Raw genomic sequence first — 23,925 nt, 5'->3', positions numbered from 1 at the left:
GCATCGCGGATTCTCTTCACTTTCTCTCTTCGTCCCTCATTTGAACTTCTTCATTTCTGTCTGCTTTTTCACATTCATTTCGCCTTTCTTTTCGTTTTCTTTTTCACCTCTCTTGGTGCTACTCATACCCCTCTGTCGGCCTTCCCTGATCCCTCGTTACAACACCTGATCTGGCTTTAATCAGGCTGCGGCTGAGCCTGCAATTCATTTCTCGTTGACTGTGTTATTGTTCTTTGTCTTTGTTTTCTGGTTACCGATCGATCGTGCCCCAGTCCGAGCCTCCAAATCCCGATCCTCGTGTCCGATTTCGATCCCTTCCGGCCATCCCGTCGGTTCCCTCCTGTGTTTTCTTTTTTTTGGCCAGGGCGATTCGTGGGGGATCAACACGTTTGAATAATTGCACGATACCATGACCACCGTTGGCCCGACGCCCAATTCTCCGCCCGAACTCTCCGGGTCCAAATCCTCCAAATCCTCCTCATTTCATTCGTCGTCCCACCAGGACGGCCCGGACAGTATCTTCACGGATATCTCGAACTTCGAAGAAATCGGCTTGGAGGATGATGCCGAGATATCCTACATGGACCCAGCGGGATCCTATGGCCGCGCTGGGGCAATGGCACGGTCGCCCGCTGCTAGAATGAGCAAGACCCCCACGGCTTCTACACGCGACCTGACCGCTACCCCGAAGCCTCGAAAGCGGAGTCCGTTACCTCCCATGCAGGTCAATGGAGCAAACAAGACTCCCCAATCTGCAGGCTCCCTTTCGGCAAGACCTGGCAAACGCAGAGATTCGAGCAACACCCGCCATTCTCCAGGGTTGACCCCCTCTCAGCCTCGTCGATCGCGGTCAATCTCACCACTCCGACCCACGTCCAGCCGCTCCGCCTCAAGCACCAGCTTAGCTCTGTCTCCGCTGTCCGCGCGTGTACCTGTCCAGAAACAAACCTGGCAGCCGAATCGCAAGTCCCTGAAAGACCTGGAGGAGGAATACCATGACTCGGATGATGAACTGCCAGACGATGCAAGCCTGTGGAATATCCCTATCTCTCCACGCCCTCAGCAGGATCGCACCCTTTCAAGGCCTGCCAGTCCCAACGGCGGACGCAGTCCCGGCCGGCGCCCATTGCCCTTTTCGCATACCATATCCGAAACGCACGTGCCACTCGCACCCGAGAATACGGCCAAGGCATCCCGCATGAAGCGAATACAACGATCGAGCTCCGCAGGTCCTGAGCGCGGTCAGATCTCCCCTCGCAATCCTCGCGCCTACTCGTACAACAGTTATATGTCGGATTTGTCCGAGGAAGCTAAGATTATTACGGAGGCTCTTGAGCTGCATGCGGATGATAGAGATCGTCAGCGTGAGGAGAATGTGCAAACTGGCGCCTCGCGGAAGTCTAGCGAAGACTCACACCGAGCGTCTCGCGATGCTGTTGCGTTGCCGCCTCTGCAGAAGAGCAATATCATGATCGACCCGTTGCCGATTAGCAAGGAGAAAGAGAAGGTTCTCACGCGGACACGGCCTAGCTGGCTTCCGCCCAAGGATCAGAAGGAGGAAAAGAAGCATTTGAAGCAATATCAGCAGATGATGGCCCAGTCTCGAGAGATTGGTAAGTGTCTATAATGGCCCAACTCACTGTCAATCTTCTAACTCGCCTTTCAGAGAAACGTAAAGCTGCCCGGGATGCCTCCGCGCAGTGCGAGAAGGACAGCACCCGAGTAACGCTGCAAAACATCTGGGATGAATACGTATACCCTAATTGGGACCGCGCTCTCCGCGAGCCTCGAATCCGGGAACTCTGGTGGCGCGGAATCCCACCTCGCAACAGAGGAGATATCTGGAAACGCGCCCTCGGCAACGAACTAGCATTAAACGAAGAGACTTTCACCAAAGCGCTCCAAAGAGCGAAGGATCTAGAATGCAAGAAAGACGCAGAAAGCGAGAACAACAAACGACTACTGGACTGCTTTGAAGCTATCAAGACAGACGCCCCGAAGGCCTTCTCAGATCTCAACCTTTTCCAAGAAGGCGGTCCATTACGGGATACCCTCATCGACGTCCTTCAAGCATACTGCATGTACCGCAGCGACGTAGGCTATATCTACGGCCTACACACCATCGCCGCCCTCCTCGTCCTCCAATTCCCAACACCAGCATCCGCCTTCCTCGCTATGGCCAACGCTCTAAACAGGCCCCTCCCTGTCGCATTCCTAACCTGGGACCGGGGCGCCATGGCCCGCTCTTACACCCTGGCAACAGATACCCTTCGCTACAAATTCCCCCGCCTCTTCGCCCACCTCACGGAAACCCTGCATCTCTCCAACGAAGAGATCTGGGAACCAATCTTCCGCTCACTCCTGACAAACGGCCTGGATCTCGAGCGCCTCTCCCGCGTCTGGGATTGCTGGGTCTTCGAGGGTGATCGCATCATGATTCGCTCGGCTGTTGCTGTTCTTGGCTGTCTACAGACTCAGCTATTCTCCTTCAATCAGCCAGATGACCAGTCTCGCATTGCCGTCCGTGATATTATCGGTTGGGGTCCTCGCTCACTCGGTGCTAGTCAGAAACCAAAGGATCGCCATAGTGCTCCTGCAGCCTCTGGCTTTGGCGGTGGATCCATTGAGAATCCCGGTGTCGCTGATTATTGGGTCCTTTCCTCTGCTGGTGATGAGGATGGGTTTATGAATGCTGTGAGAGAAGCTGGGAAGGTCCGCAATTGATTTGCTCCTGGCTTCTTTTCCTGTCTGTCTAGGGTTTTAGCTGCGCCTTCCGGTTGAGGGTTCGTCTTCCTTCGACTTTTTCGACTTTTTCGACTTTTTTTTTTTTCGTACAACAGCCACCATCGTTTTTTGATATCCACTCGCTACCCCAGAGAGAAAGGAGCGCAATTCAACTGTTACATTACGGCTTGACTAATTCAATGGAATCCCATTACTATTACTCTTCCGCCTATTGTCTATTGTCTATTGTCTACTCCAGTCACCACCTCACCCCTCACTCGCTGACACCCGTTTCCTTCCTCTACTCTACATCTTATCCTGTATGGCATGACAGATACACCACACAAGCCAGTCGTTTCTTATTTCCTATTCTCTTTTCCTGTCTCTTGTCTGCTTGTTTCTTTTGCTGTTGAATTCTTCTCCATCTTGTATTTTTAGCCTTTTCGTGACTCATGCCCCTCTGATGCATTGCGTTTTTTCATCGGTATCTCTTCTAGTGGTATTCAAGCAATCAAGGTCACTTTTCATTCTTGGGTTTGAGTTCGTTCTTTTGTACTATACCAATCAGGAGTAAGATTATTAGGGTTGTGGCTTACTTGACTTGTCGTCAGGTATATAGATTTTAGTATGTTAGCTGATGGATGGATTGATGGTGCTTCAACTGTGTAAGAATAAAGTATCTCAGTTGTAATGTTCTTGTCATTATCATTTCTCTATTTCAGTTGGATGTTGACGAGAGGCTGCGTAATATTCCTTACAAACATTGCGTGGATAGGGGCAGCTAAATGACCAGACAAAAGAGAAAGAAAGCAATACCCTCTAAGAATATGCACAACAAAAATATGCGAGAAAAATAACCCAGCCTCCACTCTATTTCATGATCAATCATTGCCACACATTACCACGAAACCCAAGCCACAGGCCCCTTGGGGAAAAGCCGCACAAGAGCCTTGCGCAGCTCATCCATGCAGAGAATACCCATCGCAAGGCCAAGCGGAATAAGCCAGAACTCAATAGGGACAGAAGCAGTGCTGAACAAACTCTGAAGACCAGGAACCTCCGTAACGAAAATAGCAATAACCAGTGAAATGAGAATAGCCAACGGCAACCAGGGATTGCGACGAGCAGGGCGAATAGGATCGGCCTGGAGCAAAGACATGCGCTTACTGCGAACGGATAGCACGTTGCCCCATTGCATGATAACCAACGCGACGAAGTAGCAGCATTGGCCCACGCTCGTGAAGTGGTTCAACTGGTCCTGTGTATACCCGTGGAAACCATCTGTATAGTTCTCGAAGGAGAAGATGAGATCTGAGAATGGGATGCCGGCGTAGCGCCACATGTAAAAGAAGAACATGGCATGAGCGCTGAACGCTTCCATTACTCCGACGAAGAGGTACGATTGGCCGTAAATGCGGAGGTTGATGAGGTGGTCCTTTGTTGGGCGGCGGGGAGGGAGGCTGAGAAGGTCGAATTCTTCCTTTTCCATGATTAGGGAGAGGGATAAGAATAGATCGGTGAAGACGCAGACTATTATCATTAAGAATGTGCTGAGGGGTGCTGGGCAGCCGAAGAAGACGTTCATAAGGACCGGCCAGATTTCGGACCAACTTCCTGCTGGGAGTAGGTAGGCGATGACCTTTTGCAGGTTCTGGAAGACTAGTCGGCCGAGGCGAATGGCTTCGATGATGGAATCAAATCGTTCGAGGAGGACTAGGTCTGCGGCCTCGATTGCCACGTCGCTGCCGGATCCGACTGCGATGCCGACATCTGCTGCGCGTAGAGCTGGGGCATCATTGACGCCGTCACCTGTGACTGCTACTATGTAGCCGCGGGCTTGGAGCTCTGTGACAATACGGAGCTTTTGCTCGGGGGTGGTGCGGGCGAACACTATTTCATCGTAGCCGCAGATCGTCTCCCAATGCTCCGAAGTCAATGATGAAAGGCTAGGGCCTTCGAGGAGCAGGCTGTGTCGTGACTTGGGAACTTTGACTTCCATCTTCGGATCAAGACCATCACTCAGGTCGTCTACAGTATCAGGCTCAGCTTGTCCGTCATAGATTCCAATGTCACGGGCGATGGCAGCTGCTGTCAATCCGAAATCACCAGTCACCATGAAGAAGCGGATGCCTGCCTTTCGGCAAGCTGAGACTGTCTGGGCAGTCTCCTCGCGCGGTGGATCAATGATGCCAAAGATACCAAGAACGGTCAGGTCCTTTACACCCGACTCAAGCATTTCGTTGCTGAAGTCGTTTGTACCAGGGGTAGAGCAAGGGACGTAACGACGCTGGCATATGACAATCACCCGTTCTGCGCGGCGCGATAGCTTGGCCTGGAAGTTTGAAAGCTTCTCCCGGGCCTCTGCATCCAGTGGACGAATTGCATCATGGATTGCAGACCAGTAGGTAGAGCACCGATCCAGTAGCACATCAGGTGCTCCCTTGACGTAGAGAAGGAATTCGGTGGTTGAGTTCGGATCACGATGAAGTGTAAGCATCCACTTATTCTTCGAGTTGAACGGGATCTGGTGCACACGCTCATATGGAGCCAGGGCTGTTGGCGATGACATGCCAACACTATCGGCAAACCGAAGAACTGCCGCATCTGTGGCATTTCCATTGACAAGACGGTTATGGATGGGTTTGTTCATTGTGGTCGGGTCAAACGATGCGTCATTGCAGAGGACAGATGCCCGTAATGTATTGCGCAGGCCGTCGGGGATTTCAGCAACCCCGAACTCGCTAGGAGCTAAGTCTTCCAGACTGTACTCCCAGTCAAGCAATCCGAGGGACTTGACAAACATGCGATTCTGGGTAAGAGTTCCAGTTTTATCGGAGCACAGAACGTTCACGCAACCCAGAGTCTCAACGGTGGCAAGACCCTTGGGCAAGATGTTGGTCTTTTTCATCCGTTTGGCAATCATCATGAGAGTCAAGGCAACAGCAACGGGTACTCCCTCCGGGATAAAAGCAACCACGCAGCCCATGACATTGTTCAGCATAGATACAACGGACATGTAGGATGGATGATCCCTGTGCAGCCATCCCAGCCAAGTGAAGAAGATCAGCAGAGCGAGGCAAATTGTGAGGGCAACAATGATTGCCACAAATCTGTTGATCTCGCGTTGGATCAAGGTTGACTTCTGTTTGACGCCGGCTGTCATTGTAGCAATGCGACCCATGACGGAGCGAGAACCGGTTAAGACAACGATACCGATAGCATTGCCATTGGTGACACCTGTTCCCATGAGGGCAATGTTGCGAGTCTCCAAGAAGTTTGCCTCGGTGCATTCAATAGCGCCTTCAACCTCGTCTGACTCGCCGGTCAAGATGGCTCGGTCGAAGCGGACATCACCCGAGCTCTGCAACAGACGCATGTCCGCGGGAACCTTGTTGCCCATTCCAATGTGGACAATATCACCTGCCACTAGCTCAGTAGCAGGGAGATGGGTGAGCTTTTCATCTCGCAAGACCATAGCCTCTGCGGGTAGGAGGTCCAGGATTGAATTCATGACACGCTTAGTAGACCAGTCCTGGAAGGCCGAGAAACTTGCTTGCAAAGCAATGACGATAAGAATGAGCACTGCCATGGCGAGATTCTGAGCCGAGGGCGGGTTGCTGAGCGGCTTCCAGCAGACGAAGAAAATGACCACTCCAACCCAGAGCACAGAGCAGAATCCGCCAAAGACGTAGAAGAAGATCTTTTTGAAATAGTTCTCCCCGTGATGTGCAATGATATTTTTGCCATCTCGCTGCAGACGAGCAGCTGCAGAGGATGAGCTGAGTCCAGTATGTTGGTCGACGTTAAACTCCTGGCATAGACGTTCGGTGGTCAGAGTATGGAAGTCGAGGTTCTCGAAGTAATCTTGGTGTGGCTGCTTTTCTTTCTTCGGGGCATCGAGAATATCCTTTGGAGCATTCTGGGACTCGGAGATATGGATGGACAGGGTTCGGAATTCGATGGGCAAGCCAGCAGTTGCGGCATTCTGGCTGCTTCTGCTGCTGTGGATGGTATCCCGACTCACCGAGCGGGTTCGTGTGAACTGAGCTGGCTGGTAGATTGATCGAAAGCCATCTGCAGTGGATGCTTCTTCCTCAAAGGTAATCCGTGCGGAACGTCCAGTGCGATCAGAATCATCCTTGATTTGATCACCCTCCGACTCGACATCGACATCGGTGGTGCTACCTTGGGAATGCATGATGGACGTCTAGTGGTACAGGTTGAACGGGGAGGCAGACAGTCCGATGTCAAGGAGAACAACACAAGCCGGAGGAGTCAGAGAAGAGAAGGTGTAGAGCGTAGAGCGCAGAAAGAGGACAGGAAAAGTCCTCTTATGTATGTTTGCAGGCCGACTAGGCCTGGTTAGAGTATACCGAATTGGGAAGGTTCAAGCCAGTTCCTGCGTGTCATAGCACAGTCACTCGAGGGAAATAGATACTACGACTTGATGTTTTATTTCCCTCGTTCCACTTTACTTTAGTCTATACTAGTAATATCAGCTTTTGATTCTGAAATCCCTGGGTCTGTGTCAATATCACTCTCTCTTTGCTTAAAAGGAATATTATGAGAGATACTCCGTCTATCCAGTACAAACATATTGTGATACTATCTAGTTCTCTACCAGAACCAGGCACTACCATAACCAGCCACAATGACAGCTGTCAGTGAACTATAATATACGTACTCCGTACAGGCTGTATTGTAATATTACCATGTAGAAGGATATCGACCAATCATTAATCGTATATATCCACCACGGACAATACCAAACACGTTCAGCCCTATTTTTCCCTGGTCGCCTCGATCAGATCCCCTGGAAATTCAGGAGAGAAATTCTTTCAGATCAGGAGCCGCAGCGAAAACAGAAACAAATGCCGCAGATCTCGTAACATTTGCTGTTTTCCGTCATGGTCACAGCCACAAAAGCGTGGTTTATTCCCCGGGTCGCCATGAGGGATTTTTCCTCGCCACAGAATGACTGCGAACTACTCAATTCAGACGTTATCATCTCCCCATCTACCACTCTGAAAGGCTCCCACATTTCAATTTTTCTCTCCAGCCGCTTTCAGTTTACGCGAGCCGCTCCAGTAGCTAGAGTGGTAACTGAAATAAATCGCTCACTATCGGTCTATTTTGACACGATCATCATGAGCAGTTTGCCGCGTCCAATCGCGGATATACCCAGCTCGTTAAGGACCAGCCACGAGAGATTTGTTTTATTCATTCCTGACCCATGGTTGAGAAAGCTGTGCTACGATGGTATACTTCGTATTTTCCCATGTGCTCACTTTCTCTTCGTTCGTGTTTATCCTAGGAATGTGGGAGCGGAGGAAGAGTGATAAACGCGGCAGTGTGCAGGTCTATATAAAGACAGCCCAAACTCAAAAATCTAGCATAATATTCCCTTTCAATTTTATATTTTTAACTTCTTCTTTACAACCTCCCCTACGTGTCTATCAAAGCATACATCGTCATCTGAAAACCAGACACCTGGACACTGATCGCCATGCGCCCTCCAGACCAGAGTAACAACTATCATGATTATCCAAATCAAAGAAAACTCCCCAACGGATCTACAGATGTCAAAGGAAATGGCTCACTGAATGATGTCGTCCAGAGAATGGGAAATCGCGGCTGGTCCGCCTTGAAGCATGAGCATTTACCTCTCTTGACAACAATCTCTACGGACCGACTTCCTTTGGTAGGAGATTCAGCAGTCTCAACCCCCAGTGCGATACAACTCTCAACCTCCGGTCTACCATTCACAGAAAAATACGGTCGTTGCCAGCAAATAGTCCATTACGGGGCAAACAGCACAACCCGCCTCCACGAGTCAAGGGGCCAACAGCTCCTCGCAATCAAAGTATACCGACGCAACATCTTGAAAAAGTCATCCCCATCTACCTCCCCATCTCATTTGACCACCCGTCTCTCCCCAGCTAGCGCGACCATTCATCCTCAACATCCCAATATCCTCGAAGTCCTCGACCTCCTCCACAATGAACGCTCCGAACTGTGCCTTGTTATGCCATACTGCGCCGGTGGGGATCTACATACCCTGATATCTCGAAATGGATTACTTCCAGCGCATGAAGCTGACTGCATCATAAAACAAATCCTGCGTGCCCTCTGCTTCCTCCACGAGCACGAAACAGCACACCGTGATATCCGCCTAGAAACCGTTCTTCTGACATCAAGTGGAGGAGTCAAGCTGGCTGGCTTTGGTGATGGACACGTTCGGCGAATGTGGGAAGAGTGTGCAACTCCAGCAGAATATGAGGAAGAAATACCACCTCCACCACAACAGCAACATCATCATGCGATTTGGTCCTTCTCCTTGCCGTGGCCGCTATCTTCACTTACCCGCCAGAATCCATTTGCCTCTTCAATCCGCAATACTGCTCAATCTATGACCGTAAACCCATCAACTGCCTCCTTCGCCGGTATGAGCCTCCCATATACCCCACCAGAGGCATTTGAGCATCATTCTCATTCCTACTCCCACAATGACAATGAGGAGGAAACTGACCCCCGTCCGGCGGATGTTTGGGCTACTGCCATCGTCTACATGACTCTCATAACCGGACGATTGCTTTGGCGCAGTGCTCGACCACATCGCGAAGATGGGCGGTACTTGGAGTACTTGCGTAGCCGTCGTGGAGAGGATGGGTATGCGCCAATTGAGTCGCTTGGACAGGTACGTATCACCCAGTGGACGTTCCTCTAGCTTGCACAAGAGAGAAGTTGCTGATAATTAGGTGACAGAGACGACGTAATGCCATTTATGCAATGCTGCATCCCAACCCCTGGAAGCGGATCACCTCGATTAATATGCTACGGTCAGAGTGGATGAGTGGTGTGGTGGTTTGCGAGGAAGGCTAGTCAGGGTGTTGAGCTTTAGAGATTCTATCAAATGTGATCTCCGTGTCTTCGAGGGGCATGATCATCTAAATTAAATTTGCGATGCCCAAATCCTCGTGGAGCTTGTGTTTTATTAACTCCTAAACTATCGACAGCATTGTCTCTTTCAAAGCTGCATATCCACTATCTCACGCTTGGCGATATCTTTCCAACCGTCTCTCCACCGGGTCAAGGGTGGTAGTCCATGCATAGGAGCCTGCGTGGTTCGTGTTGAAGTGATTGTTATCAGTCTTGGATTTTAGGATGATGTCGACATTCTACGGGCAGACACTGTGGGTCGGCTTAGAGCTTCAGTATCCGATAAAGAATGGCCGAACAAGCAAGATTCTACATTCTTTAATTGATTATCCTGCTCCATTCCGGTGGTCTGTACATGAGATTACGAGTAATATCCAGGTAATTTGGGAATGACAAGGCATATTTTTCTAGCATCCAAACGCCCGCCCGTGCAATCGAATGGGCCAGGATAATGTTCTTCGAACTGAATTTAAATGATTGGTTTCCGGGTGTTGTGTGTGAAATCTAGAGTGATCGCATGCCGAATAGCAATGCCTGTATGCATAAAGACATGTACTAGAAGGTGCTTCAGATCCACTTATAGATGTATTGAGAGGCCGAAGCCATATTTTCCGTCAACAGGTCTGTCTGAGAAATGAGAGCTGCCGAAAGAACAAGGGAGAGGCTTGGATATTCGATCTGCTCAAGAACTGATAACTTGGCATGCTGAACAAGCGAGTTCCTTGACGCGTTCCAGTCGAAATGGGGGATATCCAGGATGAGAGATATATGTATTACGGCACTCAAGGCTAGCAACGACGCCAGCAAGGTAAGCGTGCAATAGCCGTTGGCACCATTGTCAGAGGTGTTTTCGAAAGCGAGGTTCATGAATCAAAAACGGCCAGGTGCTTTGTTAAGTCCAGAACTCCTCCAAGATGACCTTGAAGGCCCGGTTCAAGAAATAACGGAGATTTTTCCATTAGTAGCACAGCATCATTGATGGTGATCTTTCGTTGATGAGATGCCTCAAGTTTGCGGAGGAACCCTATGCTCTCGACAGTGGAATGACGTAATCAGCTTGGAACAGCCTGATTTTAGGGCTACATCTTGAGATCTTATTTGTTAGTTTTTATTATAGTATTGATTTTATCCAGCCTATCCCCTTAATAAATGCGACAAAAAGCACTCTAGACAAATTTGTAAAGGTGAGGTTGGAATGTTCCCCAGGGCATGCTTCGAGGCCATACAAAGCGCTGACTCAGCCACTTAACGCCCTCACGCGTCCCGTACGCGTCAAGCTTCAGGGAAATGCGGAGTGCAAACTCGCATGGCCATTGAAACATTCCTCATCCCGAGAATCCAATTTGAGAGATACTCCTGTTGAGATAATCATCTACCATCTCCACTTTGTCACTATCCGTTCTATCCCACTGCTGCTCCGCATACCTGCGGTGGGAGCAGACCAACCATCCTCAACATGGCGCCTCGATCATCGCAATCCTCCGCACCTTCACCGTCTCTAAAACGAAAGCAGCCAAGCATCTCTAGTTTCTTCACCCAGAAATCCACATCCAGCTCCTCGCCCAAAGACTCCGAAGCGACCCCGGCCAAGGGGCCCAAGAAAAGACAAGCCTCACCAGCGGAGAAGATCAACGAGTCGAAACGAGCTGATACAGTGGAAGAGGACGACGACGAGGATATTGTCGTACCGGCTCCAAAACGAGCTAAGACCACCGGCACAGACGCAGAAGAGCCGATTCGAGTCGCGACGAGTGCGCTCTTCGAACACACTTCTCAGCCGAGTAGTAGTCAACGCACCGATATTTTCAAGTTCCAAAGCTCCCCTGCCGTTGCCACGGGTGTTCCTGCTACAGATGCTACCGAAGAAGCCGATCCAGAACAGGAACAACGGAAGAAAGAAAAGGAGAAGCTACACTACAAATTTGTCAAGAAGCTCGGCGGAGCCGATTGTTTGATTGGAATTGGGAGGACCCCTGCAACTGATGCTTCTGCTGGAGCGGACGATGCTGCAGAGGCTGAGGACGATGATGAACCTCCTCCTCCTCCAATCAAGGGCAAGGGTGCCAAGAAGGGCGGGAGCAAGCTCACGCCTATGGAGAAACAGGTCGTCGAAATTAAGCGCAAGCATATGAACACTGTACTGGTGATTGAAGTCGGATACAAGTTCCGGTTCTTCGGAGAGGACGCACGCATTGCCGCAAAGGAGTTGGGCATTGTGTGTATCCCGGGAAAGTTCAGATTCGATGAGCGTGAGTATATCCCCACAAAGGCGTATTGAAGTTCACTAATGGATGGCCTTACAGATCCCTCGGAGGCACATCTTGACCGGTTTGCTTCAGCCAGCATCCCAGTGCACCGACTTCATGTCCATGTGAAACGACTCGTCACAGCAGGCCACAAAGTCGGAGTGGTGCGACAGATCGAGACAGCTGCACTCAAAGCTGCGGGTGATAACCGCAATGCGCCGTTTGTCCGCAAGCTGACGAACCTCTACACCAAGGGAACCTACATCGATGACGCTGAAGGTCTCGAGGGTCCTGCCCCGGCAGCTGGAGGCACCTCGCCTGCTACTGGTTACATGCTCTGTATGACAGAGACTAACGCCAAGGGCCCGGGTAACGATGAGCGGGTGCATGTCGGAATCATTGCAGTTCAGCCGGCTACAGGTGATATTATCTACGACGACTTTGAGGATGGCTTTATGCGCAGCGAGATCGAGACACGACTCTTACACATTGCCCCATGTGAGATTTTAATCGTTGGCGAGATGTCCCGAGCCAGCGAGAAGCTTGTTCAGCATTTGTCCGGAAGCAAAATGAATGTCTTCGGGGATGCCGTGCGACTGGAAAGGGCTCAGAAGAAAAAGACATCCGCTGCTGAGGCCCACAGTCACGTATCGGGTTTTTACGCAGGCAAAATGAAAGCTACGAGCACTCAAGAGGACGCTCAGGCAGCAAAGTTACTTCAAAACGTTCTTGAACTACCGGAGCAGGTTACTGTCTGTTTGTCCGCTATGATCGAGCACATGACTGAGTATGGGCTGGAGCATGTGTTTCAACTGACAAAATACTTCCAGCCCTTCTCGGCTCGCTCGCACATGCTCTTGAACGGAAACACGCTGGTCAGTCTGGAGATTTATCAAAACCAAACGGACCATTCGGCCAAAGGGAGTCTGTTTTGGACCCTGGATCGGACGCAGACTCGATTCGGACAACGTATGTTGCGGCAATGGGTTGGACGGCCTTTGCTTGATAAAATCCGTCTCGAGGAGAGGACCAATGCTGTCGCGGAGCTGACGGACCCTGCCCGGATGGTTCCCGTGGAAAGAGTGCGAGGCTTACTCGGCAAAGTCAAGAGTGATCTGGAGAAAAGCCTGATTCGCATTTACTATGGAAAGGTAAGTGACTTTCCGTCGTGGCGATCTTCATTGGTGCTAATATTGGGAAAGTGCACACGTCCTGAACTTTTGAATGTGCTGCAAGCCATGCAAATGATTGCGATGGAATTCGCAGACATCAAATCGCCCGCTCAGACAGGGTTTGAGTCAACATTAGTGTCCGAGGCAATCGCCTCTCTGCCCACAATCCGGGCAGAAGTTGTCAAGTTTCTGGACAAGATTAACCTGCATGCAGCTCGGACTGATGACAAGTACTCTTTCTTCCGTGAGGCGGAAGAGACCGAAGCCATTGGTGAACATAAGCTCCAGATTGGCAGCATCGAACACAGTTTCTCTGAGCACCGCAAAGAGGCGGCGTCGACAATTGGAAGAGGCAAAGTCGAATACTCGACAGTGTCCGGCATCGAGTACTTGATCGAGATCGAAAACAACTCACCGGCACTCAAGCGCGTCCCCGCATCATGGATCAAAGTGAGCGGCACAAAACGCGTGTCACGCTTCCACACACCGGAAGTCGTTCAAATGATCCGAGAGCGCGACCAGCAAAAAGAAGCCCTAGCCGCAGCATGCGACCAAGCATACACAGCTCTACTAGCCGACATTGCAGCACAGTACCAATCCTTCCGCGATTGCGTCCAATCTCTCGCAACACTGGACTGCCTGCTGTCCCTAGCAACAATCGCCCAACAACCCGGCTACGTCAAGCCTGAGTACACAGACGAAGCAGGCCTCCACATCGAGCAAGGCCGACACCCAATGGTCGAGCAGCTCCTCACAAACACATACGTACCGAACGACACAAACCTGCACCACGATAACACGCGCGCACTCCTCGTCACGGGTCCAAACATGGGCGGTAAATCCAGCTACGTACGACAAGTAGCACTAATCGCAATTATGGGCCAAATCGGATCCTACGTCCCTGCAGCCTCCGCCAAACTCGGTCTCCTAGATGCCGTCTTTACCCGCATGGGAGCCTTCGACAACATGCTCGCCGGCGAGTCGACATTCATGGTCGAGCTCTCCGAGACAGCCGATATCCTCAAGCAAGCAACGCCGCGGTCCTTGGTTATCCTCGACGAACTGGGCCGCGGTACATCGACGCACGACGGCGTTGCTATCGCGCAGGCTGTGCTCGATCACATGGTCCGGTCTATCCAGTCCCTAACGCTCTTCATCACGCATTACCAACATCTTTCACGAATGGTGCAATCCTTCCCGGATAATGCCCTCCGCAACGTGCACATGAAGTTCACGGAGACGGGCGAGAAGGAGGGCGACGAGGAGATTACATTCTTGTATGAAGTCACTGAAGGTGTTGCGCACCGCAGTTACGGATTGAATGTGGCTCGGTTGGCCAACCTGCCCTCGGCTGTTATTGATGTTGCTCGTCAGAAGAGCGCTCAGCTTGAGGAGTCTATTCGCCGGAAACGGTTGGCTGGGCTTGTTGGTGCGGTTGGGCGTGTTCTTGATGACAAGGATGGCGATTCTGCAGTTGATGGGCTTCTTGAGAGGCTTGTGGCGAGTGCTGAGCAGTTGTAGTTTTACTTTAAGTGGCATGGGCGGGCGCAATGGGCATTTTCGGTACTGTACAGGTTTATAGATGCATGAAATACTATCGGTCATAGATCAATATTGGCATGGCATGATGTTTACGTAGACTTGATGTGTAGACATGAAGATCACCCGGGCCATATGTACTAGTCTTACTAGTCCAAGCCGCGACGATACCTACTTGGCCATGTACCGACAAACTACAATCGAACACCGATCAGACACTACAAACGCGCTCGAGACGGCAGGCAGAACCGGAAGTTTTCAAATGTTTTTTGGGGATTCCATTGTTCTTTTTGTCGATCAGGCCTGGTTCGAATTGGGGAATTCTTTTCTAAGTACCAGCAAAGGAAGCCAGTACGAGGGGAAAGAGGGAAACAACATCACAACCTCGTTTGTCGCATTGAGCCCATGCAAACACGTCAAAAGGACGTGCGAATGTAGTAAAACACCAGATCGAAACCAGACCAGACCGTTGCCACAAAGTCCACAAACCAGCCCTCGCGCAAAGAACCTGATTTCGTTTCTCATATCAATAATATTTGTTGGGAAAAAAGGCTTTCTAAATCTTGAATTTTGCGACTCTCTCCTCCTCTCTCTCGCGCTCGGTTCTCCAAAATCGACCTTCCGGGACTTTTGGAGCAAAAGATTAACACCAAAAAGTCAATCCACCCATACATTCACATCCATTCGATACATCGGAAAAAGGCGACAGTCGATAGGCGGGAAGACGGGCAGCGCGGCAGTTTAGGGCTGGGAAGTTGGGGAGGTTGAAGGTACGGCAAAGAAGAAAAGCGGAGGACACGTTTTTGGCCGAAGAGTGATCATGAAAAACCGGTCGTGAGGGATATGCGAGAGAAGAAAAGAGACAAAATAGACGACGCGAGCGAAATTTCGTTTTGGCGGTTTTTAACGGAGACGGCGGGCCTCGCGCTCGGACTCGAGGAGGCACAGGATGTCATCAACGCGGACTGGTGCGGGATATGTTAGTGTGGTTCGTGAATTTTGTGTGGTCGATCCCCGAAATTTCATATTCGATATTTGGCACTTCAATTGGTTTGAAGACCATGTATTCCTCCTCTTGAGATGTGCATAATCGAGAGACGACCGGAAGGAAATCATTATCGCATACCTGGGCCCTTGACGTTACGGATGATGGAACGCGAGGTGTCGTCCATGAACTCGACGCGGACCTGGGTGACACCACCACGGGATCCTAGAAAGAAATCCAATTAGCCATTATTATTCCTCCAAAGTTCTGGCTTTCATATTCTTTTGACGGGCGATCGGGGGCGCATGGGCAGAGCCCCGCGGATATCGAAATGTGGATTTTGAGCTTCAAAAACTCAGGAAAGGCACATACCGGTGCGGCCGAGGACACGGGTCACCTTGACGAGCTTAACGGGCTGCTTGCTGGAATCCATCTTGTCGGGAGGGAGAGGGCGTTGAGCTCGAGGGTTGGAGTTGGTTGGACGGGAGTAAGGGAATGTTGAAGATTGAATTTGCCTTGTGTGGGTTCGTGCAAATTACGCGAGGGCTCAGGGCTGGACACCTGAGCCGTCAGGCAGAAGATGAGTCAGCGGGTAGTGGACACCTTGGCACCTGATTGACACCTGACGGGTCAGGCAGACACAAATTTCTTTTACGTATACAAGCGCAACCTGACTGGATGCAGTTGCGCCAATTAATTGAGCCTCCTGAGTTTTATAGAGTCATGTCAGAATTGAAGCAATTGGTTGTAGAGTATCACGTGGGCCAGTCCTCTCACCCTTGCGGTCTTCCCGTACAGTCTCCGGTCCCGCCGTTCGGATCTGCCCCTCCAATTTCTGAGCTCCGGTGTGACTCTGACTCTTATCTTTTATCCTCTTAAGCAATTGACTCTTGCTCTTAATATCCCGTTATATACAACTACCTCCAAACCTCTCAAGCCCAAGCCTCGCGTCCAATCGCTCAATCGCAATGGATCTCGTCAACCAGTGAGTCAATCCCAATTGAAAATCAGCATTGCGCATTATGCTGACCGTATGACCCCAATCAGCCTCGAAGGCCGTCTCCTTTTCGCCGTTCCCAAGAGCAAGTCTCCCCCAAGTCATGATAACTCATAAAGTCTACACGACACTCCCACGAAGCTGGAACAAAGAACAAAGAGCAAGAATAAGCAAAAGAACAAGAACAGCATGCTGACGACACATGCCACTTTACAGAAGGACGTCTGCAACAAGCAACTCTGGACCTCCTCTCCGGCTCCGACGTCCAATTCCGCCGCGAAACCCGCCTCGACATCGCGCTGGTGAAGAACTTGCCCATTGCGCTGATCTTCCTGCCCGCCGCCGACATCCCAACCTTCGTCGGCGAGGGCCGCGTTGATCTTGGTATCACCGGCCGCGACCAGGTCGCCGAGCATGATGCCACCCTACCCGCCGGCGAAGTCTCCGGCGTGGAGGAGATCCTCGATCTCGGCTTCGGCGGCTGCAAGCTGCAGGTCCAGGTCCCCGAGAAGGGCGACATGACCGAGGCGAAGCAGCTCGTTGGCCGCAACGTCGTGACCAGCTTCACTGCCCTCACTGAGCAGTTCTTCCGTCAGCTTGAGGGTGTCGAGGCGGGCCAGAAGCTCAGCACTAAGATTAAGTATGTTGGCGGTAGTGTCGAGGCTGCTTGCGCTCTCGGTGTTGCGGATGGTATTGTCGATCTTGTTGGTATGTGATCTCCCTCCTTGGGCATTACATTGGCTTTATTGGCAGCATGCTTATATTCCGCGTTCATCAGAATCCGGTGAGACCATGAAGGCCGCCGGCCTCAAGGCTATTGACACCGTCGTCTCGAGTACCGCCGTGCTGGTCAAGGCCCGCGAATCCAACAGCGACATCCTCACCCTCCTCACCTCTCGTATTCGTGGTGTCATCACCGCCCAGAAGTTTGTTCTCTGCCAGTACAACATCCCCCGTACTCAGCTGCCCGTCGCGTCCAAGATCACACCCGGCAAGCGCGCACCTACTATCACTGCCCTTGAGGAGGAGAACTGGGTTGCTGTCAGCTCGATGGTTGAGAAGAAGCGCATTGCTACAGTAATGGATGAGCTGACCAAGGTTGGCGCTACTGATATCTTGGTGATGAACATTGCCAACTCTCGCACGGATTAAAATTTTTGATGACTTGTTTTCTTGTTGGTACTTTCTAGCATTTCTCTCATGATTGGTTATCTCATTTTCCTACTTTATATATTTTTCATGAATTAGGGATATTGTCTTCTTCTTCTTCTTCTTCTTCTTCTTCTTCTTCTTCTTCTTCTTCTTCTTCTTCTTCTTCTTCTTCTTCTTCTTCTTCTTCTTCTTCTTCTTCTTCTTCTTCTTCTTCTTTCTTTCTTTCTTTCTTTTCTTTTTGTGGGATTTTCTCTTTGTTCCGATGGGATTTGGGATGAGGCAAAAGCACATTTTGGTGAGATATTTTGATCTCTTTCGATGCAGGTCATACTAGAAGGGCATTGGGTTATATTGCGGGTTAAAAAACTATTCGTCTTACAATTCGTCCGAACCCGTGTTTAACTTGTATCTTTCTATTTCTATAGATGATAATATCTTCATCTTCCTTGTCAATATGCAAGAAATATATAATGTATATACTCACCTCAAAAGAAACATCAATCATATATCCAAAAACCAGTCCAAACCCACATAAACCTAGAAATCATAAGCGCAAGGCATTGGTATCATCAAGCAGAAATCAGACATAAATCAAAAAATCAAAAAAGTCCAACCAAATAACAATCATAATTCCTTCTCACCAAGCCCAACACCCTCCTTCCTTCCCCGAATAAGAGCCCTCAAACACTGCCCAACCCCCTCAAGATCCCCAAGCAGCCCAACATGCCCGCGATCACTTTTAACCAACCCATCCTTAATAATCCGATATCCAGGCGGAAGCATAGCAGCCGAAGCAAGACAAACCCCATCACCAGCCGCAAATGCCAGATCATCATATGCATCAATATGCTTGATGCCCTCGCGAGAGACAACCCGCGCTCCGTATACAGTCGGCACGGATTTACCGTACAACACAGCCACAGGCGGGTATTTATTCTCGGAGTGATGAGCCGGCCGGAAAGCAAGGTTCGATTTGAACCGTTTCGTCTCGTGCAGTGTGCGCTGGAGATACTCCATTGCTGCGCCCCGTGGGATCGTGCTCGTTGTCGCCGCTTTGGTTGTTGCTGAGCTGCCGCGCGGGTGTTGGACGGGTCCCACTAACCCGTCTGCTGGGGAGTGGGCGGTCTCGTAGGCGTTGTGGGCTTTTTCCGAGGCGTAGGTTGCGACGGAGGACGGGGTTGGCGTTGTGTTTGAGTGGATTGGGGCGTGATAGGCGGATGGGCGGGGAGGGTTGCGGGCTGTGATGTCCTTGTCTGTTGTGGAGATTGGTTGGTTGGTGTCTGAGAGGTTGTAGGCTTCTTGGGTGAGGGATTCGTCTGAGTCGTCGCGCGGAGGCATTGAGAAGCGCTTGCCGATAAGAGGGAGGTCTTTTAGGCCGCGGTTGCTTAGGCTGCCGTTTGTTGGGAGGGCTGGGGCTATGCATGGCGAGAGGCGGTGCTCGTCCCAGGTTTTGGCATCGAAGAAATCGATGCGGAATTCTTGTTTGCTTTGCTTGTCGATGAAGCAGTGGCCGTCTTCGGGGAGGAGGGCGAAGCTTGTGCGGAAGGTGAAGTTCACTTGTGCTGTTAGGACGCGTGAGCTGAGGAGGACGTCGTCGCCGTTGCGGAGGGGTCCGAGGATGTTCACGCAGTGCTGGGGCACGCCTGCGTAGACGACACCTGCGAAAAGGTCCGGTCGTTCGTTGACCGCGTGACGGGTTATGAGGCCTCCCAGGCTGTGGGCAATGACTGTCGCTCCACGGGGTTTCTCGGAGCCTTCTGGTTGGGGTTGGTTGCACGGCAAATTCTCCAAGAAGGCGATGAGTCTGCGCGACAGAAGCTCAGGGCTCAATCGCCAGTCATAGCCGTAATCATGGACACGGAGGTCTCCACGTTGGGCATTGTCGCTCTTGCGCAGTCGTTTCATTAATCGTCGACAGACGTCCACAGGACCAACATGAGAGAGCACACCCGATGGAATAATTGTCTCTTCCATGCGCTCTTCATCCTCTGGGTTCAGTCCGACCTCCAGGTCCACCTTTCGCAGATTCAAGCCAACCTTCATCGGAACCCAGAGTTGTCGGTGAGGCGGTTTCGCCGACCGCAGAATTGATCCTCGGTATCCTCCCAGGATAACAACATCACCCGTAAGCTCGGCCATGGCTTCTTCCAAAATGGGATGTGTCGGATTGGGATTGTTCCGCGGAAGAGGTGGCGGGCTCACAGCACGCTGGGGTGTCTCTTTATTGTCAGAGCCATTGAAAGCGGAATTGGAGCTATTACCAAGCTCTAGAAAGAACTGACGAGAACCCCAATCTGTGCGAATGTCGTGGAGAGTCGGCATACTGAGTAGCCTGCTGCTCGAATCTTGGAGACTATCCTTGATTGCCTTGAATCTGCTGTTCACCTGAGAGTGCACATTCTCGTATAGTGGTCTCTGCTCCAGAGACGATGCCGTGGACGAAGCGCGCAGGTATAGTGATTGATCTGAGGATGACCTCCGCAGACTCGGTGGCCGACCTGTCACAGCTGTGCTAGGTCGCCGGGCAAAAGAATGCTTCGCAGCTGAGGTTCCATCTGGGGATCGCAGCTCAGGAATTGCCTGAAAGGCCTCTCCATCGTCATCATGACCGAAGCCACTCGATCCCCTCGATGCCCGTGGTGAGGGCGGAGTACTCCGATCCAGCGATGACGTTCTCTTCTGCTCCAAGTTCTTTTTAACAGCGGGTGCCACGGTCTGACTGCGCGATCGATTCTGCCCGTTCCCCGGGCCGCGGAACGAGAGCGAAGGCCGCTTCCTCAGCGACGCCAAGTCCGGCAAAAACTTCTTCAGCTCGCCAGACCAGGCACGCGGCCGACGAGGCAATGACGTCTTCAATAAATTGCCGACAAAACTAGTCCGGTGGCTCACAGCTGTGTCCTTGTGTTCCGCCGTAGCCGGGGGCTTGCCCCAACTCGGGGCAAAAAGATCACTGCGGGGACCATGTGGAAGACGGCGCTGCAACTGCGTCTGAACAGAAGGACTCGTGCGCTCTTTTTGCTGTACGTCGGGTTCGGTCTCGAGTTCTACCGTCTCCGGCTCGGCCGTGATGTGCGATGCGAAAAGACCGTCTTCGCCGACAGTATCCGGGATCGTCGCGAAATATTCCCCCTGCTTTTCCAGCACGCGGTTCTTCTCTTCCAGGGGCGTTGCGCGGGCTTTCATGCGGCTTTGTTGGCGGCCAATGCTGACCCCGACCACATCGCCGGCGGCATCTTCGTCGGCGTCTGCGACGGACAGGGGGACCGGGTCGTCGCTGTCGGAGCTCGAGAAGGACGAGTAGTGTGAGGGGGAGTCTGAGGCGGCGATGTTCGGGGACGACTCGGAGGAGTATAATGTCGGGTGTTTCTGCGGCGGAGCCAGCGCCTCTGGATCGTTGCCGATTGAAGTCATCTGGAATATAGAGAGCTCTCAGAGCATGAGGTCGTACATGTACGGGTGTGCGACTGTTCCCAGTGTGATGTAATTGTGGCCCGGGCGTATATAAATATGCAAAGCTTCAATTTCAGGCGCTGATGCAGATTTTAATGCAGTAACTGAATATGTGTAGCTGTGTGGTTGTGATTTTTATTTTCTTATAAACTGGTCGGAAACAGTGGGTTCCACCAGCACAGCCTTCTCGGGTCGCCCGGAAGGCGAAGTCCGTTTGGTGCTTTTGTGCCTCGGGAGATTTGATAGATATTCTGGGCAAATGCTTAGCCTGTGTTGATACCTGCAGCGTTGTCTTCTCCACGATCTACGCGCCCCGTGGTTGAAATCGGGAGATCGGATGCCCTAATTTCCGCAAAACATCATCAACCCACCTTAGCATGTTGACGGCGATGTGAATCATGATGCTTTCTGAATCCTGTTACAATCCTGTTCTATGCAAATTTACCTACGGACTAAATCAACCGGGATCCTATTTCCTACCAGATCGTCGCAATGATGGCATCTCACATAAGATTTCAAGATTTTAACGTTCAATATTATGGGGTAACGCATCATACAGGCATAGGTCAACAGTAGTTCTATCATACACATAATCAACTGCGCCCCGCAAACTTCCCCGACCGAATCTCCTCCTCGCCTTTACGCGCGATGTTCGCATTCCGCTCTGCCCCCTCGTCAGACCCGAAGGCCCGATCAACAGCGGTATTCACGGCTCCACGCAGGGATTCCCCGGCACCCTAAACAAAGTCAATTAGACCAAAGCAGAGTATATATATCGAAAAGACCAACTTACATGAACAGAAGCCGCAGCTCCCTTCACTCCGCGACCGAGATTATCACCGGCCTTTGACCCCGCCATGGAGCTCTTATCAGTCGTGGTGGAGGGCTGATCTTGTCTCGCTGCCCGGTCTGTCATGTTGGCTGTTGGCTTCTCATAGCTTGACCCTGTTGCAGGGTTGTAGCCCTTTGTTGCAGGATCGTAGTCTGATCGTGAATCCTTCATACCCGTCGGGAAGCCCGGGGAGCCTGTTGAGGAACCGCCGGCGACATTATGGTGGGTTCGTTGGGTCGGTTCGTAGGTTTCGTTATTCATGGTCGTATATTTAGCTTGATATATGTATACAATGTTGGTTATTACAATTGAAGATAGAAGCCGAGGGACTTGGACTTAATTTATAGTTGTCGATGACGTCAGGATGAGCTTAAGGAGGCTCTTCGATCCAAAGATCTATGAAGTATACAATAATCTATAACGTTTGCAGTTGGCATTCTTCTTGTGGTACACTGCATCACCGATTCCCAAATGCATCATTAGACATTAACAATGCATAAAAAGTATCAATAATCATTCCCGAGCCGAGGTCCAGGAGCAGTTTTCCTAATCTGGGAGCCTCTCCGATACCCCAGACTCCCTTTTCTTCAGCGCCATTCTCTCCCTCCCCGTTTTTCTTTTAATTTATCTCTGTAACCCTTAACCTCTCACACACACTCTCTCTGTATACAATCCTCCAAAATGTCCTACAAGCAAATCATCTACACCACCCCGCCAGCCCCGGCCATCGACCCCTCCCTCACAACAGGAACCTTCCGCGTGAACACAACCCCCAAACCACAAAATGTCCCAGCGGACAAAGTCCTCGTGCGCGTGCACTACCTCTCTCTCGATCCAGCCATGCGCCAATGGCTAACCGCCAAACGCTCCTACATTGCCCCCGTCGAACAAGGCGCCGTAATGCGCGGCCAGAGCATTGCCCAAGTGGTCTCCGTCGGCAGCGACCTAACAACTCAATACAAGGTCGGCGACTGGGTAGTCGCCTACTCCGGCTGGCAGGAATATGCACTAGTCGGCGCCAAAGAAGCCGAGAAGGTCACCGTCCCGGCCGGCGGCCGCCCCACAGATGCCATGTCCGTTCTCGGTATGACCGGGCTGACGGCGTACTTTGGTATGCTTGAAGTTGGGCAGCCGAAGGCTGGAGACACAGTTGTCGTTTCTGGGGCTGCTGGTGCGACGGGCATGGTTGCTGGTCAGATTGCAAAGATTAAGGGTGCGAAGCGGGTTGTCGGGTTGGCGGGGAGTAAGGAGAAGTGTGAGTTCCTTGTGAAGGAACTGGGTTTTGATGCCGCGGTCAATTATAAGGATACCGATTGGAAGAAGCAGCTTAAGGAGGCTACACCCGAGTATATTGATGTTTTCTTTGATAATACTGGTGGTGAGATTCTTGATGCTTGTCTTGCGAGGGCTGCGAGGGATTCGCGTTTTGTTATTTGTGGTGCTATCAGTCAGTATAACTCTGCTAAGCCGCAGGGTCCGGCTAGCTTTATGACTGTCATTGTGAGTTTGGTTCTTGGTTCTTGTTTTGGGGGGGATTAGCTAACTGTTGGCAGTCGCAACGTATTACTATCAAGGGCTTTATTGTCTTTGATTATGCGAAGAAGTATCCCACTGCCCTGAAGGAGCTGGCCTCCTGGTTGTCTCAGGGTAAGCTCAAGCGCAAGGAGCATATTGTCCCTGGTGGTCTGGAAGCGGCGCCCAAGGCCCTGATTGATCTCTATGCCGGTGTCAACACTGGTAAGATGATGGTAGAAGTCGTCCCGGTCAGCGAGGCCTTGGCTGCCAAGTCCAAGCTGTGAGATTAGAACCCTGTGTCATATAGCGGTACACTTGGAAGACAGGGAGAAGGATCTACATACAACATACGCAAATCTAAGCACAAAAGAAGA

General features: G+C 51.2%; 9 protein-coding genes across 9 annotated transcripts; 5 read left to right on the top strand and 4 right to left on the bottom strand.

The window, feature by feature from the left end:
• Positions 1–409: 409 nt before the first annotated feature.
• On the top strand, positions 410–2,724 carry PENARI_c008G06295 (putative TBC domain protein; the record flags this gene model as incomplete). Its single annotated transcript, XM_022631478.1, has 2 exons — positions 410–1,613; positions 1,667–2,724. 2 exons carry the CDS (start codon positions 410–412, stop codon positions 2,722–2,724), a joined length of 2,262 nt encoding a protein of 753 aa, XP_022488741.1.
• Positions 2,725–3,622: 898 nt separating this feature from the next.
• PENARI_c008G02225 (cation-translocating P-type ATPase) lies at positions 3,623–6,922 on the bottom strand (the record flags this gene model as incomplete). Its single annotated transcript, XM_022631348.1, has 1 exon — positions 3,623–6,922. One exon carries the CDS (start codon positions 6,920–6,922, stop codon positions 3,623–3,625), a length of 3,300 nt encoding a protein of 1,099 aa, XP_022488704.1.
• A 1,308-nt stretch (positions 6,923–8,230) lies between these two features.
• Positions 8,231–9,451, top strand: PENARI_c008G10020 (uncharacterized protein; the record flags this gene model as incomplete). Its single annotated transcript, XM_022631608.1, has 1 exon — positions 8,231–9,451. The coding sequence occupies one exon, from the start codon at positions 8,231–8,233 to the stop codon at positions 9,449–9,451; it is 1,221 nt and encodes a 406-aa protein (XP_022488830.1).
• Positions 9,452–11,119: 1,668 nt separating this feature from the next.
• Positions 11,120–14,602, top strand: msh3 (mismatch repair protein MSH3; the record flags this gene model as incomplete). Its single annotated transcript, XM_022631441.1, has 3 exons — positions 11,120–11,912; positions 11,967–13,060; positions 13,112–14,602. The coding sequence occupies 3 exons, from the start codon at positions 11,120–11,122 to the stop codon at positions 14,600–14,602; spliced, it is 3,378 nt and encodes a 1,125-aa protein (XP_022488820.1).
• Positions 14,603–15,523: 921 nt separating this feature from the next.
• On the bottom strand, positions 15,524–16,038 carry PENARI_c008G11945 (40S ribosomal protein eS28; the record flags this gene model as incomplete). The annotated part of the gene is made up of 3 exons (XM_022631675.1): positions 15,524–15,585; positions 15,747–15,830; positions 15,978–16,038. The coding sequence occupies 3 exons, from the start codon at positions 16,036–16,038 to the stop codon at positions 15,524–15,526; spliced, it is 207 nt and encodes a 68-aa protein (XP_022488600.1).
• Positions 16,039–16,573: 535 nt separating this feature from the next.
• Positions 16,574–17,754, top strand: PENARI_c008G10607 (ATP phosphoribosyltransferase; the record flags this gene model as incomplete). The annotated part of the gene is made up of 4 exons (XM_022631623.1): positions 16,574–16,590; positions 16,653–16,702; positions 16,819–17,310; positions 17,381–17,754. 4 exons carry the CDS (start codon positions 16,574–16,576, stop codon positions 17,752–17,754), a joined length of 933 nt encoding a protein of 310 aa, XP_022488674.1.
• Positions 17,755–18,378: 624 nt separating this feature from the next.
• PENARI_c008G10968 (uncharacterized protein) lies at positions 18,379–21,165 on the bottom strand (the record flags this gene model as incomplete). Its single annotated transcript, XM_022631641.1, has 1 exon — positions 18,379–21,165. The coding sequence occupies one exon, from the start codon at positions 21,163–21,165 to the stop codon at positions 18,379–18,381; it is 2,787 nt and encodes a 928-aa protein (XP_022488541.1).
• A 632-nt stretch (positions 21,166–21,797) lies between these two features.
• Positions 21,798–22,297, bottom strand: dprC (the record flags this gene model as incomplete). Its single annotated transcript, XM_022631393.1, has 2 exons — positions 21,798–21,941; positions 21,998–22,297. The coding sequence occupies 2 exons, from the start codon at positions 22,295–22,297 to the stop codon at positions 21,798–21,800; spliced, it is 444 nt and encodes a 147-aa protein (XP_022488582.1).
• Positions 22,298–22,717: 420 nt separating this feature from the next.
• PENARI_c008G03329 (NADP-dependent oxidoreductase) lies at positions 22,718–23,835 on the top strand (the record flags this gene model as incomplete). The annotated part of the gene is made up of 2 exons (XM_022631378.1): positions 22,718–23,536; positions 23,590–23,835. The coding sequence occupies 2 exons, from the start codon at positions 22,718–22,720 to the stop codon at positions 23,833–23,835; spliced, it is 1,065 nt and encodes a 354-aa protein (XP_022488780.1).
• Positions 23,836–23,925: the final 90 nt, after the last annotated feature.

This window comes from Penicillium arizonense (assembly GCF_001773325.1).
Source record: "Penicillium arizonense strain CBS 141311 chromosome Unknown PENARI_contig008, whole genome shotgun sequence".
Classification (NCBI taxonomy): Eukaryota; Fungi; Ascomycota; class Eurotiomycetes; order Eurotiales; family Aspergillaceae; genus Penicillium; species Penicillium arizonense.
The sequence above is the reverse complement of the archived record's forward strand: the minus strand, read 5'-3'. Positions and strand labels throughout refer to the sequence as shown.